Raw genomic sequence first — 24,044 nt, 5'->3', positions numbered from 1 at the left:
TCCCTGTGTTGCTGCTGGTGGCAGTACCAATACTGCACTGAGCCACTTACCGGGGTTTTTTTCTCCCTGCTGCTTAGCAGTGTGACAACAACACAGCTTTGTTCAGAAGGAAAGGATTTATTTCCATGCACACTGCCTGGATTTGTTCCCCCCTGCCTTCAGAGATCAAAGCAACTAAATCCAGCTGTCAGCATCCAAACCTCTGTTGGGGGGGGGAGCAGCCCCACTCTCCGCTCAGGGTCAGTGAGCATGGGGAAGGGGAAGGCTGTGGTTGCACTGGGAGAAGCACTGACTGTGCTCTTTACCCTTGGGCAGGAGGCAGCCCCATGTCCACGCGTTTCAGAGGCTGTTCCTGGTCCCAGTGCTTTATTACCTAATGCCGCTCAGAGCTGACCTCCTTTCTGCCTCTAATGGGGGGGTGAAGTGGCACTCGGCTCCTCAATCTGCTCTTCCATCTTCTGGTGTCGTGCCCAATCCTGGGGCTTCGGTGGGGCCTGGGGCTGTGCTGGTGGCCCTGGGCCCTGCTCGCTGCATCCCTTCGTGTTGTTGAGGGCTTGAGTCAACTTCGTGACCTATCCTGTGGCATCCTTCTCCCAAGACAGGGATAGGTGTATGTTCCCCAGCTCCAAGGTATGGACGGACAGGATGGGGCAGTGGCGTAGGTTGGCAGGGGGGAGCCATGGCACCATCCCAAGGCCTAGATTGGGACCTGGGGACCATTCCCATGGCCCATCAGGGCTGTGGGGGGACCTTGGAGGTCCCAGCCATCCTCCGGGCGCTGTAGAGGGAGAGGCAGAGCCCAGCAGCCGCCAGCAGCAGGGCCATGGGGGGCAGCGCCCGCTCCCTGGGCTCAGCCCCCCGCCCTGCTGCCAGCTGCATCTGGAGGAAATAAAGAAGGTGGGAATGGCAGACCCCAGCCCCAAAACACCAGCAGGGGGGTTACGTGGCCTGAGCACCCCCATTGCACCCAGCTCGTGCCCGATGTGCTACTGGGGTGCCCCCCAGCACCCTCACAGCCTGCTTGGGGCTAGAATAGGGCCGAGTGCAGCCCCAAGGCCTGCCAGCCTCATGGTCAGGATTGTGGGGTCCTCCTGAGCTCCACAGCCTGCAGGCCTCGCAGGCAGGGCTCTGTGCTCCCCGCGAGCCAGGACAGGGCCGAGCACAGCTCTGTGGCCTTTGAGCCGCGTGGGCAGGATCTTGGGGTTCTCCTCAGCCCCCTCCCAGCCCCGTGAGCCCCTTACCTGGAGCAGGCGGAAATAGCCCGGGGTGAGGCGGCGGGGGCGGATGATCATGGTGCGGAGGAAGCGGCAGGGTCGGACCCACGGCCCCTCACGCACGGCGGCGCGGCGCGGCTGTCAGCAGTGATCAGCGCCCGCTGCTCCCCCAAGCGCACACAGCGCGGCGGGGCGGCACGGAGGCGTTTCGGGGGGGAACCAGGGCGGGTTTGTGGCTTGGAAAAGGCATGGTTGGAGGTGAGGCTGGCGCCTGGCCTCAATTTCCCCATTGCAATGGAATTGTGTTTGGAGGGGGGGCTCCAAAATCCCTATCATTGTGGCTGCGTTGGTGTTGTGAGTTGTGCCAGGCCTCAGCTCTGGTGCAGGGGGAGTCACAGCTCAGCAGAGGGGAGCGGAGGATGGAGCTCCCCGCGGTGAGCGCTGTGAGGAGTTTTGATGGCTGCATGTCACTGTCTGCAGCGTGAGTCACTGGGGTGCGTCGCAGTGCTTCACCCCACAGAGCTGCACCGGAAGGGAGGGAGGGAGGAGAGCAGGCAGGAAGCTGTGGTGAGCAGCACTCAGGTGCGCCAATGGGGCTGCCCTCACCTGGCGCAGGTGAGCAGCGGCGAGGGCGGTTCCAGCTCCGCCGCCATGGAGCCTGTGGGCGCTTGGGGCCCCGCGCAGACTGCGGCCTGGATGCGAGGTGAGAGACCCCCGCCCCGATACCCCCCCGAGGAAGGACCTCAGCCCTCGGGTGTGAGGGTGGTGTCCCTGCTTTGGGAGCTACCCTGTGGTGGCAGCGGGAGCCCGTTCCCCAACCTTTACTCTTCCTTTTCCCAAAACCCTGAGGGATTTCAAAGGGAAAGAGGTGGAGGCTGTGAGCACGGTGCTGGCTGAGGTCTGGTGTGCTCGGTGCATGGACGGAACCAGGTGTCACCCTCCACCGTGGGGTCATCCGAGCCAGGGGACAGTGTGTGGTTGGCAGGGTCTCCCCCTCACCGTGTGCCTGGCTCTCAGCAGGGCTGGACGCAGCCGTGCAGGGGTATCCCTTTGAGGAGTGGGGTCTGGCAGGCACTGAGCTGCTGAGGCTGTCTGAGGGAGCTCTGGAGGCGCTGGGAGTATGGCGTGTGGGACACCAGGAGCTGCTGCTGGAGGCCGTGGAGCAGCTCAGAGCCCTGGTGAGCAACGGTGCAATGGGTGGTGGGGTCTGGGATGGATGGAGGGGGCACACAGAGACCGTGTGGGCTGGATGGAAGGTGGACATCAGGTTACTGTGGGCTGCAGGGAGAGGGGACGTGGGGATGCTCTGGGATTGATGGATTGAAGGGGGACATGGAGACAACTGGACTGGGTGGGGGGACATGGAGGGTTACCCAGGGCTGGATAGAGCAGGGGGACATGGGGACATCCCGGGCTGGCTGGAGTTTGAGGAGGGGAAAAGGGGACACCTGGATCTCAATAGAGTTGGGACATGGGGAGACTCTAGGATGGACGGAGGTTGAAGGGGGACATGGAGATAGCATGGGCTGGATGGAATAGGATACTGGGGTACCCTGGCTGCATGAAGAGGGGGATACTGGGACATCCTGCACTGCATGGATGTTGAGGAGGTGACATGGGGACACAGTGGGCTGGTTGGAGGAAGGATACAGGGATACCTGGACTGGTTAGGACATGGGGGGTTACCTAGGGCTGGATGGAGTAAGGAGCAAGAGACACTCTGGGCTGGGGGGCATTAAGATTTCCTTGAGCTGAACAGTGGGCTGTGGAGGAATCCTGGCCACTCCTGGCCACTGTCCTGGCCACGTCCTCACTGCAGGACACAGAGTTGGCAAGCACCAGCCTGCGGACACTGACAGAGAGGCTGCGGGAGCTGGCACAGTGCACTGAGACCGTGGTACTTGAGGGGTCACCCGGGGGGGCCACCCCACAGCCAACCCCCATGGCCCTGCTGGCCTGCGTCATCGACCTGATTGGAGCTGCCAAGAGGCTTTTCTCCTGGCTCAACAGGTCTGGGGCGGGCAAGGGGCACCCATGGGTGCTGTGCACACATTGCCCTGGTGCTGAGCTCTCAAACCTCCCCTCCAGGTACCTCTTCTCCACCCTGAATGACTTTTCATCCACTCGGGACATCGTCCTGCTCTGTGCCCGTCTAGTGGAGGTGCTGCAGATGGTGGGTGGCCACACAGCCACATGGGCATGGTGATAGGCACGGTGCGGGGAAGGCAGCCAGGCGATCTCCCACCCCCAAAACCCCTTCTGTGCTGGAGAGGGGGGAGAGATGGGGTGAGGGAGGAGGTGGTGGGGAGAGCTGGAAGAAGGATGCTGATCTATCTCACTCATCCCTGCTATTTTTCCTCCCAGGACTGCTCTACTGCAGAAAAGAACAACCAGATTCTGTTTATAGTGAGTGCTAGACACGGAGGGGGCTGTCAGCATAGGGGTCCTAGCAGTGCTGGACACACTCCATCTTCATGTTTTTACCCACAGTGCCAGCACATCATAGGCATCTGCGAGAGCATTGTGGGCTGCAGTCCCCCAGCACTGCTGGACCGCAGGGCCATGCTGCAGCACGTGGAGTTGGCACTGCCCCTCACACCATGTAATGGCCCTCCAGATTCCGCCACCACTCCCATGCTGCCCCCTGGACTGTGGGGCAGCCCTCCAGCATCCCCCAGCACCCCGATGCTGCCCTACAACCTACTGGTGAGATATCCGCTGCCCCGGTGCCCCTCACTCTCCCTCATCCCCCCTCACTCACACCTCCCCCACTGACCTGCAGGGTCTGGAGATCACCTCCACCAGCTCCTGCCTGCACTTTGTGTCCATGACCAACTTGGAGGTGAGCTGGGGCCTGTCCCCTTCTTGTCTGTCTGGCACTGTACCCTGGTGCCACCTTGTCCCCCCTTTTATCCTTGGCCATTTGGGACACTGCAGCCTGTCAGGCTGGGTCCTGGGAGCTTCTTAGGGCCTTGTCCCACTCTAGCATCCCCAGACTGCTGGATGGCTACATGTGGCTGAGTCTGGGCAACTCATGCCATGAGTGGCTGCAGCTCATCCCACCATCCCTCCCACCTGGACCCTTGCAGCTGCCCGATGCCAGGGTCAGTCCCTGGGTTAATGGTTAACCCCACTCCCTCAGAGCCACCCCGCCCCCAAGTCTTCCCTGCCAGGAAAGCTCCATAAAGCTTCCTGCTGCCTCTATTTGCTCCAGGCCCTGGCTGTGCACGGGGGTTGCATTCTGCCCGGGGACGAGATCGTGCAGGTCAATGAGCAAGTGGTGGTGAGTTGGGGATGGGGACATGTGGGGACATTGGTTTGGCCGGGAGGGACCCCAGTACAGCTGGAGTTGAGGGGTGCTTGTCTCTGGCTGGGAAGGATTTGGGGAATGCAGGAACTCAGATGCACAGGGCCGGGCTGTGCCCCTACTCACCAGGTGCCCTTGGCAGGTGGGTTGGACACACATCAACCTGGTAAAGAAGCTGCTGGAGAAGGCGAGTGGAGTGTCACTTGTGCTGAAGAAGGTGCCCCTCAGCCTTCCTGGTTCCCCCCTGAGCACCAGGCAGCAGGTGAGCATTCCCAGTGCTCCCAGTGCTAGACAGGGCTGTGCTGGGAGACAGCCAGGTGTCTACAGCCCTATGGGAGGTTATCCCAAATTGCGGCGATGCAAGGTGAAGCACTGAGGCTCCATCTACAGGTGCCAGGTGCCCTTCTGGATGCTGTGGATCTCCCCAAAAGCAGCGAGTGCCCCAGCAGCCCGTCGTCCCCAGCATCCAGGTGAGCCTCGATCTTGCATCCCATTGCTACAGAGCAGAGCCTTCATGTGAGCAGCCCGGGCAGCTGCCAGGAGTCTTAAGCAACACACATACACAAAGAGAAGTGCCTCTGTTTGTAATTAATTCACTTGGTAACGTTTTAATGGGGAGGAAACTATATTTAGAAATGACCCTTCTCCTCTCCCGGAATGGAAAGAAGCGCGTCGAGCCGTTGGCTCCACAGGCTGAGCTCACTGCCGCTGGGAGCTTTTCCGGGTGGGAGCAATACTGGGAGCCCCACAGCCAGGCGGGGGGCACTGTGTGGCTCAGGGGGCCCTTCTCCCCCCAGCACCACTGCCGACGTGGACTCAGGGCCGGACCCCACCACTGACGAGGACGAACACAGCACAAGCCTGCGCAGGGAGGACGTGGGTGAGCTCCAGCTGGCAGCACTCAGTTTCGGTATGGAGGAAGCCGAGGGGAAGGATTCACTTCTCCCCTTCGGACAGGAGGCTGCAGCCTCGCTCACTGTTTACAGGTGCTGGGGAGGACGTGGTGTGGGAGGCCAGCACCCCACAAGGCACCCCAAACTCACTGTGTGCCCTCCAACCCTGCACTGCAGAGTTCCGTCCCACCGTAGCCCCCAGGGCAAAAAGTGCAGAGCCCAGCCAGACCCCCGGGGAGGTGAGAGCTCGTGGGAGCATGGAGTTTTGGGGGACATCCATGGGGGGCACGAGGATTGCGCTGGGGGGCAGCCTGCTGAGCTTGCTGCTGAAGGGTGGGTTAGGTGGGGGCCCCACAGAGCTGTGGGTGCTGTGCTGCTTCACACTTCATCTGTCTCCTTCCAGGGCAGCCCTGTGACGGGACGCAGACCCAAAGGTGAGTGGGACACCAGTGACACCAGGCTGGGGTGAGGCAGGCTGGAGGCTCGTCCTGCCGCCCCACACCTGAAGTACCCCAAAATACTGCAGGAGTGGCGACCAGGCTGAGCCGCCGGCGGGTCTCATGCCGGGACCTGGGCCGGGTGGACTGCGATGGCTGGCTCCTGAAGAAGAAGGACCATGTGGGCTTCATGGCCCAGAAGTGGAAGCGCTGCTGGTTTGTGCTGAAGGGCCACACACTCTACTGGTACAACCACCCCAACGTGAGTGGGGATGCCCTTACACCCTGCCATCAGGCTCTGTGCCAAGGCGGGCAGTGGACAGGACTGTGTGTCCCCCACAGGATGACAAGGCTGCAGGTCTCATCAATGTGGCCACTTACAACCTGGAGAGCACAAGGGAGCAGAAGAAGAAATAGTGAGTGGGCACTGCGGTGCTGGTGGGGTCCCTGCAGAGCAGCAGGTGACATGGGGGAGGCAGGATGTGGGCTCAGGGCAGCTTGTGTTCCTTGTAGTGTCTTCCAGCTCTCCCATGAGAAGTACAAGCCCTTTGTCTTCGCTGCGGAAACACTGGCAGATTTGAGCATGTGAGTGACGTGACAGCTTGTAGTGTTTCTGCTGCAGTGGGCTGTCCACGACCCTCTGCCTGTCTGGCCTTTTTTCCCTAGGTGGGTCAGCCACCTGATCACAGCTAAGACAAAGCATGCACTGGCCCACCAGCCCGTCCCGCACAGGGAGGAAGGTAACATGGAGGAAGGAGATGGGGAGAGGGTGGGAGCGTTGGGAATTTTGCCCATGATTTGGGGAAAGTGTGAGAGACGGAGAGGAGGGTGCATGGGGGTGATGCTCGGTGCTGCTGCTGGGACTGGCCCAGGATCTCTGCTTCCATCCTCCCCCATGGCCTCTAGACTGCTACAGCGAGACAGAAGCTGAGGACCCTGATGATGAATCTCCCCGACCTGGCTTTGACTTGGTGAGTGGCCCTAAGGGACATCCCAGGGTGGGACAGCAGTTCCTTATCTCATCCCCATCCCATCTCTTCTCCAGCCAAAGAAAAGGCTGCAGAACACCCCAGAGAAAGCCCAGCTCTTCCAGACCAGTGGTGAATCCAGCAGCCCGCAGAGCAGCCCTCAGCCTCATTCACCTGTAGGTAGGTGCTGGTTGGCACGAGGGACTCTGTGCCCTGTGCTAAAAGGCACATCCCTGTCATCCTGGGTGCATCCTTTAACCAAATTCACAGCTGCCCTGTTTTGAAGTGCAGAGGCTAATCTTTGTCTTTGCAGCTCTAAGGGGTTGTGTTTTAGTGTCTTTGCCCACGTTGATCTTTGACCCAAACTCCCCTTTGGATGTGGGCTATGGGTGAGGGTGGCCCAGCAGGGTTTCGGGGTTGCCCTATGTCGTGGCATCCATCTCCACACTCAGAGCCCTGCGAGGAGGATCTCGAGAGCCTGATGTGGTGCCTGAGGCAGGGCGGGGTATCCCTCATCGGGCGGCAGCGCTTCCTGACGCAGGAGCAGTGCCGTAAGTCCTTCATCCGGCGCAACAAGAACCCCCGCATCAACGAGAAGGTGCACGCGGTGCGGGCCCTGCAGAGCACGCTCAAGGTGGGATCCCACAGCTCTTCCCCAACCCCAGCTCCTGCCAAAACACCCCCAAAATGCGTCCTTCCTCCGCAGGCGAAGCTGGCCGAGCTGCAGGCCCTCGAGCAGCTGCTGGATGATGCCGCGCTGACCTCTGAGAAGTTCCAGCGCTGGAAAGAAGAGCACCAGGACCTGTACCAGGAGCTGCAGGAGTGGTGGGCACGGCAGCAGGGCCAGGACAGCGGCGGGGGTCACGAGGCTGAGCAGAGACCTTCAGCTGGGGCAGCTGAGCCCTGACACCCCCCAGACCCCAGCAGGAATCATTCCCCATTGAACTCACAGCACTGCCAGTCCTGGATGATGCATGGGGGTTTGGTGACATTTTAGAAGGTTCAGCCCCCCACAGTGGCTTCTGCTGCATCGCCCACAGGGGTGCGACATCGCAGGGCCAGTCCTGCTTTTTTCTGAGGACGCTTCACATTGAGGACAGGAGCTTTCCCCAGGAGGAACGCGTCCCCACTGCAGTGTCTCCCAGCCGGGCTCTCTTCTGCAGCTAATAAATCGCTGACAGCCGTGCCACGTGCCGAAGTGTCCCTGCGATGACATCCGGCCGCCCCGCCACGTGCCGCCGTGCTCTCGGGGAAGGGAGGAGCAGACAGCCCTCCAGCACCGCTGAGCACCCACACAGCCAGTATGGCGGGATCCGGCTGCTGGACCGGGAGCGGAGGGGCAGCGCGGAGCTCTGCTCTCTGCTGACGGCCACAGCGGAGCCCCCCACTTCGGGCCGGAGCTGCCCCCGCCTCGGCACACCTGAGCGCGCTGCCCGCACGGCGCACGCGCAAGAAAGCAGCGAACCCCGCCCCGCGGTGGCGGCTGCCGACACTTTTCCTCCACCAAATGCCGCGGGGCGGGGCCATCTTTTCGCTCAGCCAATCGGCGCGAGCCGGCGGTGAAGCTCCCTGTTCCGATAGGCTGCGGGAGAGCGGCGGGGAGGTGCGTCCTGCTGGCTCCGCCCCCCGCCCGGGGCCGTAACGGTCGGGGCGCGCGGGCGGCGCGGCGGGCAGGTGAGCGGGGTGGGCGGTTGGCGCAGCGCCGTGCGGCGCGCTCGGCTCCTTTTCTTACCGCTCCCTTCCTTACGGTTCCCTCCGCTTCTCTTCCTCCATCCTGGGCTGTTGTCCCCTCTCCTCACCTCAGGGCCTGGCCGGTGGGATCGCGGTTCGCTTTGCGCTGATTAAAGCCCCGTCTCGTCGCCCCGCGGTTGTGCAGCACGTAAGATGGCTGCTCTCCAGAAACAGCCGGAGCTGAGGCTGCAGCGCGGCGATCCGTTGGGTAAGGGCTGCCGCGCTGCTGGGGATCCCAGCGTTTCTCGGGGAAATGCGACCGAGAGGAGCTGTTGACCCAGAGCTTCACTGAAACACGGCGCTGCTGCCTATAGAGCAGATTTACGGTCCATCTCTTGGCTAATCGCTTCTTAACGGTTGGTATAAAAATGCGTACTGCTGTGTGCCGTCGCTGCTGCTCCTTTTCAATCGGTATCACAACACCACCAGCCGTGTTGCTGGAAATATTGCTTCTGCATTCTGACTTCTATAACAGGATTGATTTTCAATCATGTATTTCAATTCCTCATAATTGCAAAAGGAATTTCTTTAGAAGCAATATGGGAAGTTGAGCAAGCATCAGTTTATTTTCTGCTACAAAGGACAAGTAGGTATGGCTCAATAAGATACATATAGAATCGTAGAGTCGTAGAATTGCTCAGGTTGGAAAAGACCTTAAAGATCATCAAGTCCAACCACAACCCACTACCCTCACTTTAAAAACCCTCCACTAAATCACGTCCCTGAGCACCACATCCAATTTTTAAACACATCCAGGGATGGTGACTCAACCACCTCCCTGGGCAGCCTATTCTGGTGATTAACAACCCTTTCTGTTGGAAAGTTTTTAAGGAAGTTTTTCCTGATATCCATCCTAAACTTACTCTGGTGCAGCTCAAGGCCATTTCCCTTCGTCCTGTCACCAGTGAGATATATTAAAAGGCTTTTCAGTCTGCTTGCTAAACACAAACATCACTGGCTTTCTCTCTCTAGATCCCAGTACTGCTCAGAAGAGTCATTTCTCAGAGACTGACTGGAAAACACCAATGCTGTCTGTGAAGTTCCAGAGCCGCACCAGTCGCTGCTCCAGCATGGCCGACAGTGGTGATGTGGGCATAGGGACCTCCTGCTCCGACAGCACAGAAGGTGATTGTCAGCATGGGATCACACAATAACTGTCTAAGGTGTTCTTAAAGGACCCACAAGCATTAAACAGCCCAATATTACTGAACCCTAGTATGTGCAAGTTGGAGGGAGCAGAATCTATAATGAAATCTAGTAACTGTTTCAAAACCACTGCCTCCCTACTCAGATATACTGCCTAAAACATAAACTAGTAATTAAGGAAATTGCTTTTTCTCTAATAAATTGTTGACTTTTGACTAATAAGCATTTTAGCAGATTGAAAGAGCCATCTTGGTGATTGATATAGGTTTGATACCTATACATACAAGTGATCTACCAGCAAGTCTCTTGTGTACTTTGTTGCCCAAGAGGGCTATGGATGCCCCATCCCTGGAGGCATTCAAGGCCAGGTTGGATGTGGCTCTGAGCAGCCTGGTCTGCTGGTTGGCAACCTGCACATAGCAGGGGGTTGAAACTAGATGATCATTGTGGTCCTTTTCAACCCAGGCCATTCTATGATTCTAGAGATTTAAAATCAGTGTACCTTTGTGTATAACTCTTATCAGTGTGAAAGCTGTGTGCTTCTCGCTGGACAACAACAGTGGCTTGCACTCAGCTAAAGCCCTGAAGGTGAAATTTCTTGTCTCTTAGATCTTTTCTACTTGTGTTTTCATTCATGAAAGTGACATAAAACATTATTGATTCACTGATGCCTGTTCCAGCAGAGAGGAAGTTTGTGTTGTTCTTTAAAACAGTACATTTCATGCATTTGTACATCTCACAAGCCTTTTATTCTGTCCATTTTGAGTGAGCTATGGATCCTAATGTGTGAGTTGAAATTAAGGCTTTTTTAAATGGTTGAAGAAATATTTGGGATGGCACCAAAGTTGGCAGAAAGTGTTGATCTGCCTGTGGGTAGGAAGGCCCTGAGGCCCTACAGAGGGATCTGGCAGGCTGATCACTGGGCTGAGGACGATGGGATGAAGCAAGAGCAAGTGCCAGGTCCTGCACTTGGGCCACAACAACCCCAGGCAATGCTACAGGCTTGGGACAGAGTGGCTGGAAGACTTGGTGGCAGAAACAGACCTGGGGGTCCTCATTTACACTCGTCTGAACATGAGCCAGCAGTGTGGCCAGGAAGGCCGATGGCATCCTGGCTTGTATCAGCAATAGTGCAGCCAGCAGGAGCAGGGAAGCGATCATCCCTCTGTACTCAGCACTGCTGAGGCTGCACCTCGAGTATTTGTTCAGTGTTGGGCCCCTCATTACAAGAAAGACATTGAGGAGCAGTTGAGGAAACTGAGATTGTTCAGTCTGGAGAAGAGGAGGCTCAGCGGAGACCTCATTGCTCTCTACAACTGCCTGAAGGGAGATTGTGGTGAGATGGGGATCAACTTCTCCCGCATAATTAGCAATAGGACTAGAGGGAATGGCCTCAAGTTGTGCAGAGGAGGTTCAAGTTGGACATTAGGAAATACTTTTCTGAAAGAGTGGTCAGGGGAAGAGAGGTGGGGAGTCGGCATCCCTGGAGGAGTTCCACAAAAATTTAGATGTGGTACTAAGAGACATGGCTTAGTGGGGAAATACTGGTGATAAGTGGTGATTCTATGATTACTGGAGATATTACTAGAGCATATGTTTAAGTGTCTCATTTAGCCTCTCTCAGGATAATAAAACATCCAATTGTTTGCTAAGGACAGAGAGATAACAATGGTGTTTCTTTAGGAAATTGCCCTTCTGAATGTCTGTAGTGCCGCAGTCTTTCCCAGAGCTGAGGCTGAATTGCAGCACTGACAACTGACTGAGCCCTGCTGACTTTCAAATCAGCTCATCAATTACGTAGAAATGTTGTTGTGATGATCCTCAGTGCATTCAAGGAACTGATTTCAGCGTCCATGTGTAGCATGCTGGTCAGAGGGCTCAAGTTCCTGACAGTGATGCTGGGGTATAAATTCAGAGGCTGTAAAAGGAAATTGCACTGTCCCTTCTCTGTTTGCCAAAGTGTTCTTGTTACTGCTTGGTAGCACATTGTTCTCCAGGATTCCTGGACACAGCCAAGGAATGTCTGAAGAGATATCTTCCCTCAAACACTTTTCCTGATCATTTTGGAGGAATGGATCTCGCCCTTTCATGTTAGTTCTCCAGTGTTTTTATGATGGTCTTTTCAGAACCAGATTTCAGTCATATTCAAAGTGTTACCTGTTATTACTGCTTGTTGCAATGCTTGGAGGTTACAAGCATGTGCGAGCGTGACCTTGCAGTTCTGACCTTGGATTAAAGGAACATCCTATGGAGATGGGCCTTCAGCCAAACAAGTTTAGCTGAGAAACGAGAAAACAAGTTTGTGTATATCTATAAGCAACCTGGCATTAATGTGATATGCGATATGTTGGGAGGAGGAGAGGGAACAGGCATTTTGGTGTTTGCCTTTCTCAGCTCATGCTGTTGCTGCATTGAAATCTGAGAGTTGCTAAGAATAACCTTGTATTTCCATGTAGCCAGGTTTGGTGCCCATCTGACAGGACATGGTCACGTTGGGGTTCTTGTGCTGTATCATTTCCTATGGCAGTAAGGCGACAGCCATTACTGTAGCCTCTGGAAAAAGTTCCTTTGCTGCTGTATCCTGGAGGAGTTGGAAGATCCACTGCTTGGTGATGTAGTGCTCTGCTGTGTGTGAAGCTCGTGATGGGCTTAGCGAAGGCTCCAGTTAGGTTTGGGTATGGATGGCTCAAAGTCACTGAGCTGTGGGATGGGCAGAGCAGGATCAAGGTCTCAGTGTTCAGCTGAATAAGTTTCAGCCTTTTTATTCGATTTAAAGGCTTTGATTTCTAAAATTATTGGAAGGTAACCTTGTTTATTTAAGCTTATACTGGAATAACTAGTATACTAGCTACCTAGAGTCACTTAAAAATGGGTACTGAACTAAACTTGGATTTTCCCTGCAGTTTACTGTGGTAAACTTGTAGTGGGGGGGAGCACAGGTATGCCTTCGTTCTGTTGCTGTTTGGGGTGGGGGCAAAGAATTGCTTTTTTAGATTCTTGAGGAAAAATGTTCAGCAGAGGAATGGCTGTTCATGTCAGAATATTTCCAAGATTAAAGTATGGCTGATCTCTTCCCCAGACTTCTGCAGTTCCAGTAACGGTTCCTCATTCCAGCCCATTAAAACCCAAGTGACCATTCCAACAGCCCATGTTATGCCATCCACATTGGGTGCCTCACCCTCCAAGCTGTGCTCAGCAGGAGAGCAGAGCTGTTTGCAGAGTACTTCCAAAACTGCTGTGCCAGGATCTGCTTCAGAACATGCAGGACTCCTGAGAAACGGAGACTTTAATGCTGGGAAGTCATCTCAGCTGCCACACAGGGATCTGCTGCGTCTCTATGGGACTTCAGGGGAAAATGGATTTGAGCAATCTTGGCGTCCTGGTTCTGATCACGTGAGAACAGAAGATACTTGGAAGTTTGACACCCCTGCCATTGAACGCACCCTTAACCAGTCTCTCTTTCTGGATAGTTTGTGTGCTGACCCTCTCCAAAGGTTCCAGAAATTCAATCCAAACTCTGGGGCAGCTGAGGCGGGAGGAGACCATTATAAGGTGCTGCCAGAGATCAAGCAATCTGCAGGGGCTAATGGAGCCTGTGAATCCCAGGACGGAATGTGGCCAGGTGGCAGCAAGCTGATGCCAACAGGACTCCAGACCAACAATTTCTTTCCAAAACCTATAACACCCTCATCTCTAGCATGGATGCAAGAGACCTGCACGCTGCATCCGCACGAGAGGGTGTGTGAGCTCAGTGCTTGGAAACAACAGCTGGACAATGTGCGACTGCAAATAGAGCAAATGCAGGTAGGGCATTGTGTGTGTGAGTTTAAAACCCATCCTTTCTTTTTACTCATGTATTACTGTTTTAGACTTGTGAAGTGAGGGAAAGAATATCTTCTGCTTTTCCCTATCTTACACAAAAAATAATTTTCTTAATGACTTGTTTTTACAATGTGGTGTCACAGGTATCATTCGCTGCTTATTCTGAGCAGCATTGCATTGTGTTAAAACACTGCACAACAGTTCAGATGCAGAGGTGAAATATCCCATCAGCCAAAACATGTCAGTTGTCAGAAGTTCTTAGCAGTTTATAGAACAGTTCTATTCTGTACCTGTTAGAAAACAGATCTTCACAGAAGATGTGTTAAACTGCAGTTCATTTTTAGGAGGGGAATTGCTTATTGTCTTTTGCTACCTCTACCCTGATGGAGAAGATTGTTTCCAGTGAGCAAGCACAGTGATCTAAAATTATTTGTTAATCGCCAGTTGCTCTTGGGTGAAGTTGCTTGTTCTTGGACATCAACAGAGACTGAAATAGCTGTGTCCTGGCATGCAGATGAGCCCACTGTGTGCAAAATAGCTCTAGTAATGTTGCAATTATCTCTGTGGAGCATAAGCCTCTCCCTCCTTATTTTGTCTCCTCTTTCAGTTACAAAATGGAGGTGCCTGCCACCATCCCTCCATGTATTCTCCTCCACTACCTACGCTTGATCCAGCCCAGTGGATCAATATCCTGAACTCCCATGAAAACCTACTCAAGGAGAAAGAGCTCCTCATTGACAGGTGAGAGCTTCAACTGACACTGGGTTTAAAGGCTTCAGTGTATTTCCTGTTGGGAAGGGACAGTTTTAAAAATACAAAAGAGAGCTCGTATCTGAGTCCATTTTACCTGAATGGACTTTCTTTATTTTCCTGGAAGGAAGAACATACTGACTTTTGAAAACAACCATTTTGTTTTGTTGGCTTTTTCCAACATGCTCTCCTCCCCTCATTGTGAAAATGAGACAACGATCCTAAAGAGTTCAAATAAACCAACTTCAATTACAGTTTTCTGTGTTTTGTAATGGAAAAATATTTTTGTTTACATCACAGTTATCTAAAATGTCAGAACTACCCCCTCTGTGCTTGAGGACTTTCTGGAAGTTCTTGGGATCTTCCTGTTAAATTTGTTTGTTGTTTCTGTGAGTTTAAACCAACAAAGAGCACTTTTAATAGATAATACTAGTGGACTGTAAACTTTTTGAAAAAGTTCTAAAAAAGATGAGCTGTTTGCTCATCTTGAGTTCTCTGATGTCTGTTTTACTGATAAACTCTGCAGTCGACCTGGATCCTCCAGAACATGCAAGGCTTGTGTGTTTTACGTAGTACCATTGCTGCGGGGTGGGGCAGGGAAATTCTGAGGGGAGGAGAGAGAAGAGAAGTTTATGCAAATTGTGGAAAGGTCAAAATGAGCAGCTTTCACATTACCTCTGTGCAGGCCTGTTCTGAGTTGCAGAGTTGTCTTTCCACTGTGCTTGTTGGTCTATCAAGCATTAGTAAGAGTTGCTGTGGCACTGTTTGTGGTATTGCTCTCCACTGCCATTAAAAAAAAGGGATATATTGGAGAACAGTGCCTTACCTGTTTTTGTTTTTGTTTGTTTACAGGCAAAGGCAACACATATCCCAGTTGGAGCAGAAGGTCCGGGAAAGTGAACTGCAGGTTCACAGTGCCCTGCTTGGCTGTCCAGCACCCTATGGAGATGTCTACATGCTGAGAATGCAGGTGCTGCAGGCTGCCAGTGGGAAACATGTATTGAAATCGTTGGCCCTACCGCTCCTCATTAGTTGTTTCCCAAGGAGGAGGGCTGTGCAGAGTAAAATTATCCCATGTATGTGGTCCTTATTATATCATCTCTGAGAGCTTCTGATTCTTGAGAGCCCTGAAGTGCAGGGTTTGCTCAGAAGCTGTGCTTTTGATCCAAGTGTCTGCCAGCTCTGACGAGTGCAGCGTCAGAGACTGCAGTGCATAAGATGTGCTGAACGATGGTTGGGAATTAAAAAAATACAACTCTGAGACAACTCATCTGCTTCCTGCCAGTTAATAACTGAGCTCTGGTGAACAGAACTCACAGGCTGTCTGTGTTTGTAGGAGCTGCAACGGGAGAACACATTTCTCCGTGCACAATTCACAGAGAAGACTGAATCTCTCAGTAAGGAGAAGATTGAATTGGAAAGAAAACTGGCTGCTGCAGAGGTGGATGCAAAGCTGATCCAGGAGACACTGAAGGAAAATATGCAAAAATATGCAGAAGATTTAAAGAAGCAGGAAGAAAGGGTATGATCCCATTGATCTAGAGATGGGAAGATGTCTTATCTTTGAAAAGTCAAAAGTCAGCGTAGAGAGGTGAATGAAAGTTTTTCACAGCTATGTGTTACACGTATATTCTGATCTCCTTAAAGAGTACTTTGGCTTTATAAGGAAAAATCTTTCCTCCTGCAGTTAAAAGTATTTCAGTACTTTTAAGCAGAAAAGAAGCCTGTCTTTAGCTAAATGAGCAGAAATACTGCCGAGGTAAGGTGGCATTTTGGTATTGAGTGCTGAACAAACAGATTAATGAGTGGGTATACAGATGACTGAAGAATGGACAAGAAATAATATAAACTAATCTCATATATAACCATCCCTGCAGATAAAGGGAAGAGAAAAACACATTAATAATCTTAAAAAGAAATGCCAGAAGGAATATGAACAAAACAAGGAGAGGCAGCAGAGAATCGAGACCCTGGAACGATACCTGGCTGATCTTCCAACTCTTGAGGACCACCAGAAGCAGAGTCAGAAGGTAAAACTTTATCTGGGTAATGATGATAACTCTTCAAATAGTTGCTCAGGTGGCTTTTCTGCAGCTGCAAATAAACCCTTGTGCAGCTGCCTAAGTAAAGTTACAGCCCTCTCTTTTTTGGGAAGGGGTGTTCTGAGCTACAACTGAAGGGGCACACGTAGGTAATAAAAATCTGCATTGCAAGGGTAGTTAGTTGGAACACATTGTGCTTGTGATTGAAATTCCTGGGAGATCTCTAGTGTTGTGATTGTCTTTGTTACAGCTAAAAGAATCTGAACTGAAGATTACTGCTCTGCAAGAAACAGTGCTGGCACTAGAAACAGAGCTTGGAGATGTACGAGCTGCATTCAGAGAGCAAGGGATGCAGCTAGAAAACCAGAAACATAAAGAACTGGAACTTCTCTCTACTGTGCACAGGTGAAAATACAGAGGATTAGATCTAATCTTCAACTTAGGACTGAAGTAGTAACTGCATGAGAATAATGATGTTTTAGCACATCTGCAGTCCCACCTCTGAACTGGGTTGCCATGAATTTGTGAAGATTATGCAACCACTCACCAAAGCACTGCTCAAATTCTGTATTCCAAGAGTAGAGGGTGGAAAAATATCAAAGTAGCAGGAAGAAAAACAACTTCTCTTGTCCTCCTTAGTTTTTTGTTTCTTCTGGTTATTGGCCTTAACCATAATTCCTTGCAAAATAGATCTTTATGGCCTGCAGTGTCTGAGACTCCACCAATATTATGCTCAGGACTGTGCCCAGGGAATGGGATTCCTTCCCTCACAGCCTTTGGAGTTTGCAAGCTGGGATGCAAACTGAGAGCATTGACATCTGCTATGGAAATCATTTGCCTCCTCACATTATCTAGAGGGAAACACCCCAAATAAAACTGGTTTTCCCATGGTGTTGTGCTATTTTCAGCTTGCAGGACAAGGTGCAGCAGTGTGTAAAGAATGCAGAGAGAGGGCCTCCTGTACAGGATGGGGAGAAACAGAAAATAGAAAATGACTCTCTGAAGAAAGAATGCGACTGCCTCAGGAAGGTAACAGGCTCTCCCAGCTGGGAACCATAATTATTTTTTCTTTGCTTTCCAGGGAGTCACACTGGGCACAAAAACGAAGTCAAGGATTTTTGCATTTATAGGTAGTTATAACTGCACTGAAACAGCAGTTCCTATAATTCTAAACCAAAAGGTTTTAAGAACTGTTCTTAATGTGATAATCATGCACTCCTAGAGGACTACTGGAGAAAAGCTGCAGAATGTAGAGGAGAGAAGAAAACCACAAGAATGTAACTTTGCTGATCTGTTTGTAGCTGATATTTCTAAAGTACGTTCTATTAGGGCATCTTAATCTCCTACTAATGTAGGCAGTAATTAAAGTAATAAGTGGACAGGAACAAGGAAGAGAGGGATCGCTGCTGTCCTGTTGAAGGAAGAGTCCTGGTGGTATTGCTGAAATTCTCTGTGGCTCATAGTTGCAACACCTGTGCTTTTTATTCCAGATTGTGGAAAAACAGCAGCAGAAGATGGAGCAGTTGTCTTTGCAAGTGAAGGTGAGAAGGTGGCTGTGGAAGTACCTAGAAATTCAATTTTCTATAAAGCAAGCCAAACTTACCATTTTCCCATGGTCTTTTGCAGAACCTGGAAGAACAGGTGGCCCAGGAAGAAGGAACAAGCCAAGCTCTGAAAGAGGAGGCAGTGAGAAGGGAAAATGCGCTGCAGCAGCTCCGGACTGCAGTGAAAGAGGTCAGAGCAGTACCTGAGTATAACAGCTGAATGAATGGCAGGCTGTGGTTTTTAGCAGGGCTTCTAATTTGCAGTCAGCAGCACAATCTGTCCTGCTTGCTGCCTGTCACTTGCTCTGTCAGTGCTCCAAAAGGAGATCTTCTGTTCAAAAACAGGAGGGGAGAGGCAGTTTCTGCTTCGGGAACTTCAGATGAGGCTGTGGATTGTATGGGACAACACCAAGGTGGCCAGTTGGGGGCAGCAAGGCAGTGAACATGAGTCCAAACTCAACTGCAATCCTGGTTGAAGGGCAGGACTGAGCCTCAGTCTCAAGCTTAAGGAGCCTAAGCACAGTGGCAGCCTTTGAGGGAAGAGATGGCTAGCGTGGGGATGAGATGCTGCTGTACTTTTCTGTTTTGTCACACCGTGTCAGGGATGGCACAGCATCACTGAGTGCTTCCTGTTAGCCAGGAAAGCAGGCTGCTCAAACTCTGCAGGGCTGACACTTGCTCACTTTCTCACTCTCACTTGGAGAGAGTCTGGAGGGCTTTATGTAGACCTGCTCCTCCTGTCGTTGGTGCTCCCATCATCATTGAGCAATTGTGTTAAGCTGCTTTGAAGTGTTCTTGTTCTGTACCAAGTGACCACTCATCTGCTGCCACTTGTTCAGCTTTCAGTGCAGAACCAGGATCTCATTGAGAAGAACCTGACCCTTCAGGAACGGCTCCGGCAGGCAGAGCTGACAGCTCAGCCCCTGCCTGCTGAGACTGCCCGCCTTGCCCAGGACTTGCATTGTGAGCTGGCCAGCTGCCTGCAGGATTTGCAGTCTGTCTACAGCATTGTCACTCAGAGGGCTCAGGGCAAGGATCCTAATCTCTCCCTGCTTCTGGGCATTCGCTGTAAGTATGCAGTGATGGCATAGCAAATCCTTTGTTTCATGTGCTGCAGTAGAATTAAATACCTTACATACAGTTTAGAAGATTCTTACTTTCCTGAACCTTCTTACTGCAGTTAGCAAGCTTTAAGAGTGCATACAGTAACAGCTACATGTTAGTAATATGTCTATTGCAAAAATGATTTTTGTCTCACTTGCAGATGCATGGGATTGTTGGTCAGAAATCATACCTGAGGTAACTCTTTTCTATGATTCCACAGCTGTGCAGTACTCAGCTAAGGAGAAGGACGACTTGCTGAGCCCCGATGTGCTTGCAAAAAAACTGGTGGAGGTAAAACAGCTTCACAAAGAGGTGGAGGACTTAAGAACGGCAATATCTGACAGATATGCTCAGGACATGGGAGACAACTGCATCACTCAGTGAGGAGAGCTCTCCCCCAAAGTAAGACTGGAAATGAAGACTTGAAACTCTCAGGAGACTAGAACTCCTACAACTGAAAACCTATTCAGCACTTTACCATCCCAATGCTTGGGTGCAAACATGTGGCTTATCCAGGAGAAATTGGGGGTTGTTGCCAGAAGTGTTTATCTGCTGACTGGCTAACTGGAATCATTCAGGGCTTCAGTGTCAGGCTTTGCAGTAGCTTTGATCTTATGGAATGTGTTTTTTGTTGTCTTTGCTGGAGCTGGTGTGCTCTCTCACTCTGGGAGATGAATTCTGAATAGCTTCCCAGGCATGTCAGACACTGAACATTCACATGTGACAGTTAAAACCAACACTAAAAGAGAATGTATGCCCTGGTCTTTCTGATAAATTCTCTGCGCAGATCCTGTGCAATTTATAAGAGTGGAGTACTATCAGAACGTTCAGGGGATATCTGTGGATTTTGTAGGCAAGCAGGTGTGCTGATTATCCTACCACTAATTACATCACCATGCTACAGACTCGTCAGGTGCTATGTGTGCAGTTCTGGCGTGGATGCTTGTGTAGCCATTCATGCACCAGGACCTGCTTTGCTCAGGTAAATGCAGCCAGAGTCTTTTGGTAGCCAACAGGAGTTGGGGAATAAAACAACACTAACAGAAGACTCAAAACACTGTCCCTAGATCCTGTATCCTAGAAGCCTTAAACCTTTTCCCTCTGAAAAAGCACACTGAGTGTGTGTATGATCCAGACTACAGAGGAAATGGATTGATGCTGAAGTGCCTTAAATGTGCTACAAAAGCTTCCTGTCCACACACTGCTTTGTGCCTAATTCATCTGCTGGCAGGGTGAGGAATTACTATTTATTGTAGCAGCCTTTAGAGCCATTGCAAACAATCCTGCAGGGCTTTGAATGTACATAACTCCTGCCTGAGCTGTAGGGACTCTCTGCACAGGGGGACCGTGCTGCAGGCCTGTTAGGAGACACCTGCATGGCTCTGCTTGCTCCTTGTTGAGAAGAAAGCCATTCTGGTCCTAAAATGGCAGCAGGATTGTATAGCTGGATGTGAGAGCTCCTCCTGATGCCAGTGAGGCTGCAACTACTCAGGTTTTGTTCTAGCTCTGCCTCTGGTTCTCTGCTTGCTCCCCACTCCTGTGCCAAATAATTGGAATCTAAATTGGTATGGAATACAGTTCGTTTTGTCACAAATTCCTTAATCTTAGTGGCAACTTTACAGTCCTGAGTGTTGGCTTGAGACAGTGCTGTGGTGCAAAGGGTGCAACTTGCGTTGGTTGCTATCTCTTGACTCATAGATTATGAAGTCAGTGGTAAAACAGGGAACGTCAGTACTGCTGAAACTTCTGCCCCTTCAATTGCTCTTGGTTCACACTGGGGCCGTGAGCCCTAATTTTGAGAGAAGTGCTGTTGTAACTTTTGTGTTAAGATTTAAGACCAAATCTGTTTTGTTCTTGAAGTTTGGCCTCCTCAGTGGCTGCTGGCAACAAGCTGGTTAGTGCGCCATGCCAGCCAGCTGTGGGACAGCATGCAGAGCTTCCAGCATCTGCTGTGTTACATCTCAGGCTCTGTCCCCACACTGCTGGTGCCACGTCCTGAGCTCACTGTGGTCCAAAGCTTATTGAGGTCCTGGCTGCCAGCAGCTCTGGCACGGAAGGCAGAGCCGCACAGCCGCTCTGCTGCAGGTGGGGACGTGCTGTTCAGCAGCTGTTCTGCTCAGGGTGCGGTGGGAGATGTGACTCAGGTGCAGGAACACGTGTGCCTCCTGCCTGTCCAAAACCGGCTGCACAAACGGGATCACGGCAGAACATCGCTGCCCTAAGGCTGGCTTGGCTGCCCCAGCCCTGCTGAGCCCCGGCTTCTGTGTCACTGCTTTGCGTGTTACCCTGCAGGAAACGTCCGTGCTTCTGTGCTGCAAAACGACCTCTGGCCTTATCGCAGACCCAGCTGGGCGGGGAACGTCGGCCCTTTCTTTGCGCAGGGTGCGGGACCACGCGCCTCACCTCTGCTTGTCGTGCAGTTCGTATTCCGACGGTTGGCGTTCAGCCTCGCGTCGTTTTCCTCCATCGAGTCGAGCACGGGTGTATTTATATCGGCGTCTGTCTTACCCGCTTGTTTGTACCGAATGTTTTGAGTATACAATAAAGCCGCTCTGCTCCACTCGTGCAAAGCAGTCCCGCGAGGCGGCGCGAAGCGGTCCGGGGCCCCCAGACTCCGAGCCCCCGGCCGGGCCCTGCTGGTGGCAGCCCCGCATGCCCGCGCCCGTCGGCTCCATTGGTCGCTGCAGTCACATGCAGGGCGGTGCCGCCCCGCCCCGCCCTCCGAGCGTCCCCCGCCCGGGCTGTGCGCAGGGAGCGGCCGCGGGCGCAGCATGAGCGCTCTGAAGGTGTACAGCACGTCGGTGACCGGCTCCCGGGAGGTGAGGGGCTGCGCGGTGCGGCTGGGGCAGGGCGGGGTTCCGTTCCCCGGGCGGGCGTCCCTTCCGATGGAGACACGACCCTCCCCACCCCACCGCGCCCCATCCTGGCGTTCCCTCCCTGCTCTCCCGCCGTCTCTCCCGGTTCCCGTCCCTGTCTGCTCTGCTCGCGGATCTGTGCTGCGCGCTTCCCCTCCCCCTCCAACAGAGGCCCCCCCGGCCAGGTGTAGTCTGATGCGCTGAGCGTGCATTCACCCTTCGGAGCTCCTCACCGCATCCCGATAACGTTGCTTTTGCCACCCGGCTTCCAGATCAAATCCCAGCAGAGCGAAGTGACCAGAATCCTCGATGGGAAGAACATCAAGTACGAGCTGGTGGACATCTCCCAGGACAACGCTCTCCGGGAGGAGATGAGGGCAAAGGCGGGCAACCCCAAAGCCATCCCACCCCAGATTGTCAATGGAGACCACTACTGCGGGGTAAGGCTGCGCTGGGGGTCGGTGCTGTGAGAGCCGGATTGGAGGGCAATGACGTTATCCCCTGGTTTTGCTACAAATGCCCTCGGGATGCTTTTGGAAAGGTGTTTCCCCTTGAGGTGCTTGGACAAAAGGCAGTCAGCGTTAATCTGCATGTGGAGCACAATGCAGTGCTGGGGCGGCTGTGTGTGCCCAAGGGCAGTGGGGCTGTGCAGTGCGGGGCTGTCATGGCTTTGCCCCATCATCTTCCATGTGACCTCCTGGCAGCCGCGCTGTGCACATTTGTGTTGGGTGCTGGGAGGACTGCACTGCCCGCCTGGAGGGAGCGTGCAGCACACGGGCGTTGGGGCTACGTGCCTCTTGCTTGTGAGCAACAAGGTGCTTTCTTCCCTGCAGGATTATGAGCTCTTTGTGGAAGCGGTGGAACAAAACACCCTGCAGGAGTTCCTGAAGCTGGCCTGACCCGCAGGCTCTCCGCCCATCCTGGACTCTACCTGCGTTCCTGAGCATCCCCATCTCCGACCATCTTCACTTCCAGGTTGTCAGCGCTGTCCTGGCACCGCAACTTGTATTCCAGCACCAGGAAACCCGTGACCAAAACCACTCTCTGCAGCTGCCTACGATTCCTTCCTGCCTAATCCCGATGTCATCTCAGAGGGATCCAAAGAAAGCCCGATGCTCGCTGCGCATGGCCTTAGAACAGAGCTGGGCCTGGCTCACACCGCAGCTTCCAGTGCCTCTGTAAACAGCAAAGCCTCTTGGGCTGTGCGAAGTGCAGCTGTCCGTCAGCCTTCTCCTCTACAGGGAGAGCTTCTGCTTTAGGAGGAAAGGGCTTTTAGGGTTGCATGTTACTTCCCACTCCTCCCAGTTGCTGTTAAAATTGTAAATCCTGCTGCCTCACTTCCTTTTTTTTTTTTAAAAAAAAAAAAAACTTTCATCTCAACTGCACAGATCATGGCAACTAAGTTTTTTGTTTTGTTTTTTAATAATTTAATGCAGAAATACTGCACAAAGCTAGGTTTGACCACCCACTGGGGAGCAGGCTGGGGCTGAGGTGTCCCTTGGCAGGCTGGGAGCGGGTGGGCCTGGAGCTGGAACCTGCACTGCTCCATCAGTGCTCTCTGCTGTGACGCAGTTTGAGGGCTCCCTGGTGAGCGCTGATGGCTCAGGGCTGCTTCACAACAGCTGATGCTCCAGCTAACTTACCCTTCCTGTTTTCTGTTGGCTTTTTGCAACCTGGACCAAGTGCATTTTGTTTTCCTGCCAAAAAGTGAGTTTATAACCAGCGTTGTCTTCTGAGATGCTATTAAATGTTACTGTACCTTTTGTTCTGGTACTTGTGGGTTCCTTTTAAATTGCTTTTATTTCTACAGGTTAAATAGTCTACATAATGATTCTAACTCAGTTCCATCTTGGAGGAGCTGAGGTGATTGTGCTACTGCAGCCTGACACAGAGATCTTAATGCCTCAGACCGCTGCTGCTAATGAAGGACTCCTGGGACTTGTCTCAGTATCCAACAAAGCAGCAGTGGCAGGTTCCTCTCTTAAGCAGCCTACTCCTATGTGCGGTAAGAACAGCCTGGGAAAGGGACAGCTGCAGCCAGACCCAGGGGCAAAATACAGAACTGGAATAACCTGGTTGGTTATAGACCATCTCTCTGCAGAAGGGCAGTGCCCTGTAGGAGGGGTCTGTTAAAGCAAATACAAGAGTGTATGTGGAAAAGGGAGGAAACTAGCGGACAGCTGCAAGCATTGAGTCACTGATTGTAGGGAGGCTGTGGAGGCAGCTGGCCC

General features: G+C 52.5%; 3 protein-coding genes and 1 long non-coding RNA gene across 10 annotated transcripts; 3 read left to right on the top strand and 1 right to left on the bottom strand.

Annotated features, from left to right (window-relative positions):
• Positions 1–97: 97 nt before the first annotated feature.
• LOC146542786 (uncharacterized) lies at positions 98–1,961 on the bottom strand. Its single transcript, XR_014879664.1, has 2 exons — positions 1,821–1,961; positions 98–1,736 (listed from the first exon to the last, which is right to left on the bottom strand). It is a non-coding gene; the product is annotated as an uncharacterized LOC146542786 (long non-coding RNA).
• On the top strand, positions 1,758–8,008 carry CNKSR1 (connector enhancer of kinase suppressor of Ras 1). Of its 5 annotated transcripts, XM_010723243.4 has the most exons (21): positions 1,758–1,917; positions 2,235–2,392; positions 3,034–3,224; positions 3,303–3,387; positions 3,579–3,620; positions 3,705–3,920; positions 3,997–4,056; positions 4,429–4,497; positions 4,664–4,783; positions 4,912–4,991; positions 5,319–5,431; positions 5,508–5,653; positions 5,818–5,848; positions 5,941–6,113; positions 6,194–6,267; positions 6,365–6,436; positions 6,518–6,591; positions 6,758–6,822; positions 6,897–6,999; positions 7,272–7,453; positions 7,526–8,008. In XM_010723243.4, the coding sequence occupies exons 1-21, from the start codon at positions 1,866–1,868 to the stop codon at positions 7,724–7,726; spliced, it is 2,307 nt and encodes a 768-aa protein (XP_010721545.2). In that variant the 5' UTR covers positions 1,758–1,865; the 3' UTR covers positions 7,727–8,008. The 5 variants fall into 5 exon arrangements, with proteins under 5 accessions (XP_010721545.2, XP_085065154.1, XP_085065155.1 ...); XM_085209028.1 differs by having other exon boundaries at positions 3,579–3,920; XM_085209029.1 differs by having other exon boundaries at positions 3,034–3,387.
• Positions 8,009–8,354: 346 nt separating this feature from the next.
• Positions 8,355–21,518, top strand: CEP85 (centrosomal protein 85). Of its 3 annotated transcripts, XM_085209030.1 has the most exons (14): positions 8,355–8,493; positions 8,624–8,758; positions 9,523–9,675; positions 12,776–13,500; positions 14,126–14,259; positions 15,121–15,238; positions 15,605–15,790; positions 16,146–16,298; positions 16,561–16,715; positions 17,219–17,339; positions 17,801–17,851; positions 17,937–18,044; positions 18,694–18,922; positions 19,179–21,518. In XM_085209030.1, the coding sequence occupies exons 2-14, from the start codon at positions 8,704–8,706 to the stop codon at positions 19,340–19,342; spliced, it is 2,352 nt and encodes a 783-aa protein (XP_085065156.1). In that variant the 5' UTR covers positions 8,355–8,493; positions 8,624–8,703; the 3' UTR covers positions 19,343–21,518. The 3 variants fall into 3 exon arrangements, with proteins under 3 accessions (XP_085065156.1, XP_010721541.1, XP_010721544.1); XM_010723239.4 differs by lacking the exon at positions 8,355–8,493 and having other exon boundaries at positions 8,624–8,906; XM_010723242.4 differs by lacking the exons at positions 8,355–8,493; positions 8,624–8,758 and having other exon boundaries at positions 9,537–12,305.
• A 105-nt stretch (positions 21,519–21,623) lies between these two features.
• SH3BGRL3 (SH3 domain binding glutamate rich protein like 3) lies at positions 21,624–23,576 on the top strand. The gene is made up of 3 exons (XM_010723236.4): positions 21,624–21,777; positions 22,086–22,253; positions 22,647–23,576. Exons 1-3 carry the CDS (start codon positions 21,730–21,732, stop codon positions 22,710–22,712), a joined length of 282 nt encoding a protein of 93 aa, XP_010721538.1. The 5' UTR covers positions 21,624–21,729; the 3' UTR covers positions 22,713–23,576.
• The last annotated feature ends 468 nt before the right edge of the window (positions 23,577–24,044 follow it).

This window comes from Meleagris gallopavo, chromosome 25 (assembly GCF_905368555.1).
Source record: "Meleagris gallopavo chromosome 25, MGAL_WU_HG_1.1, whole genome shotgun sequence".
Classification (NCBI taxonomy): Eukaryota; Metazoa; Chordata; class Aves; order Galliformes; family Phasianidae; genus Meleagris; species Meleagris gallopavo.
This window is presented reverse-complemented; position numbering and strand designations above follow the sequence as displayed.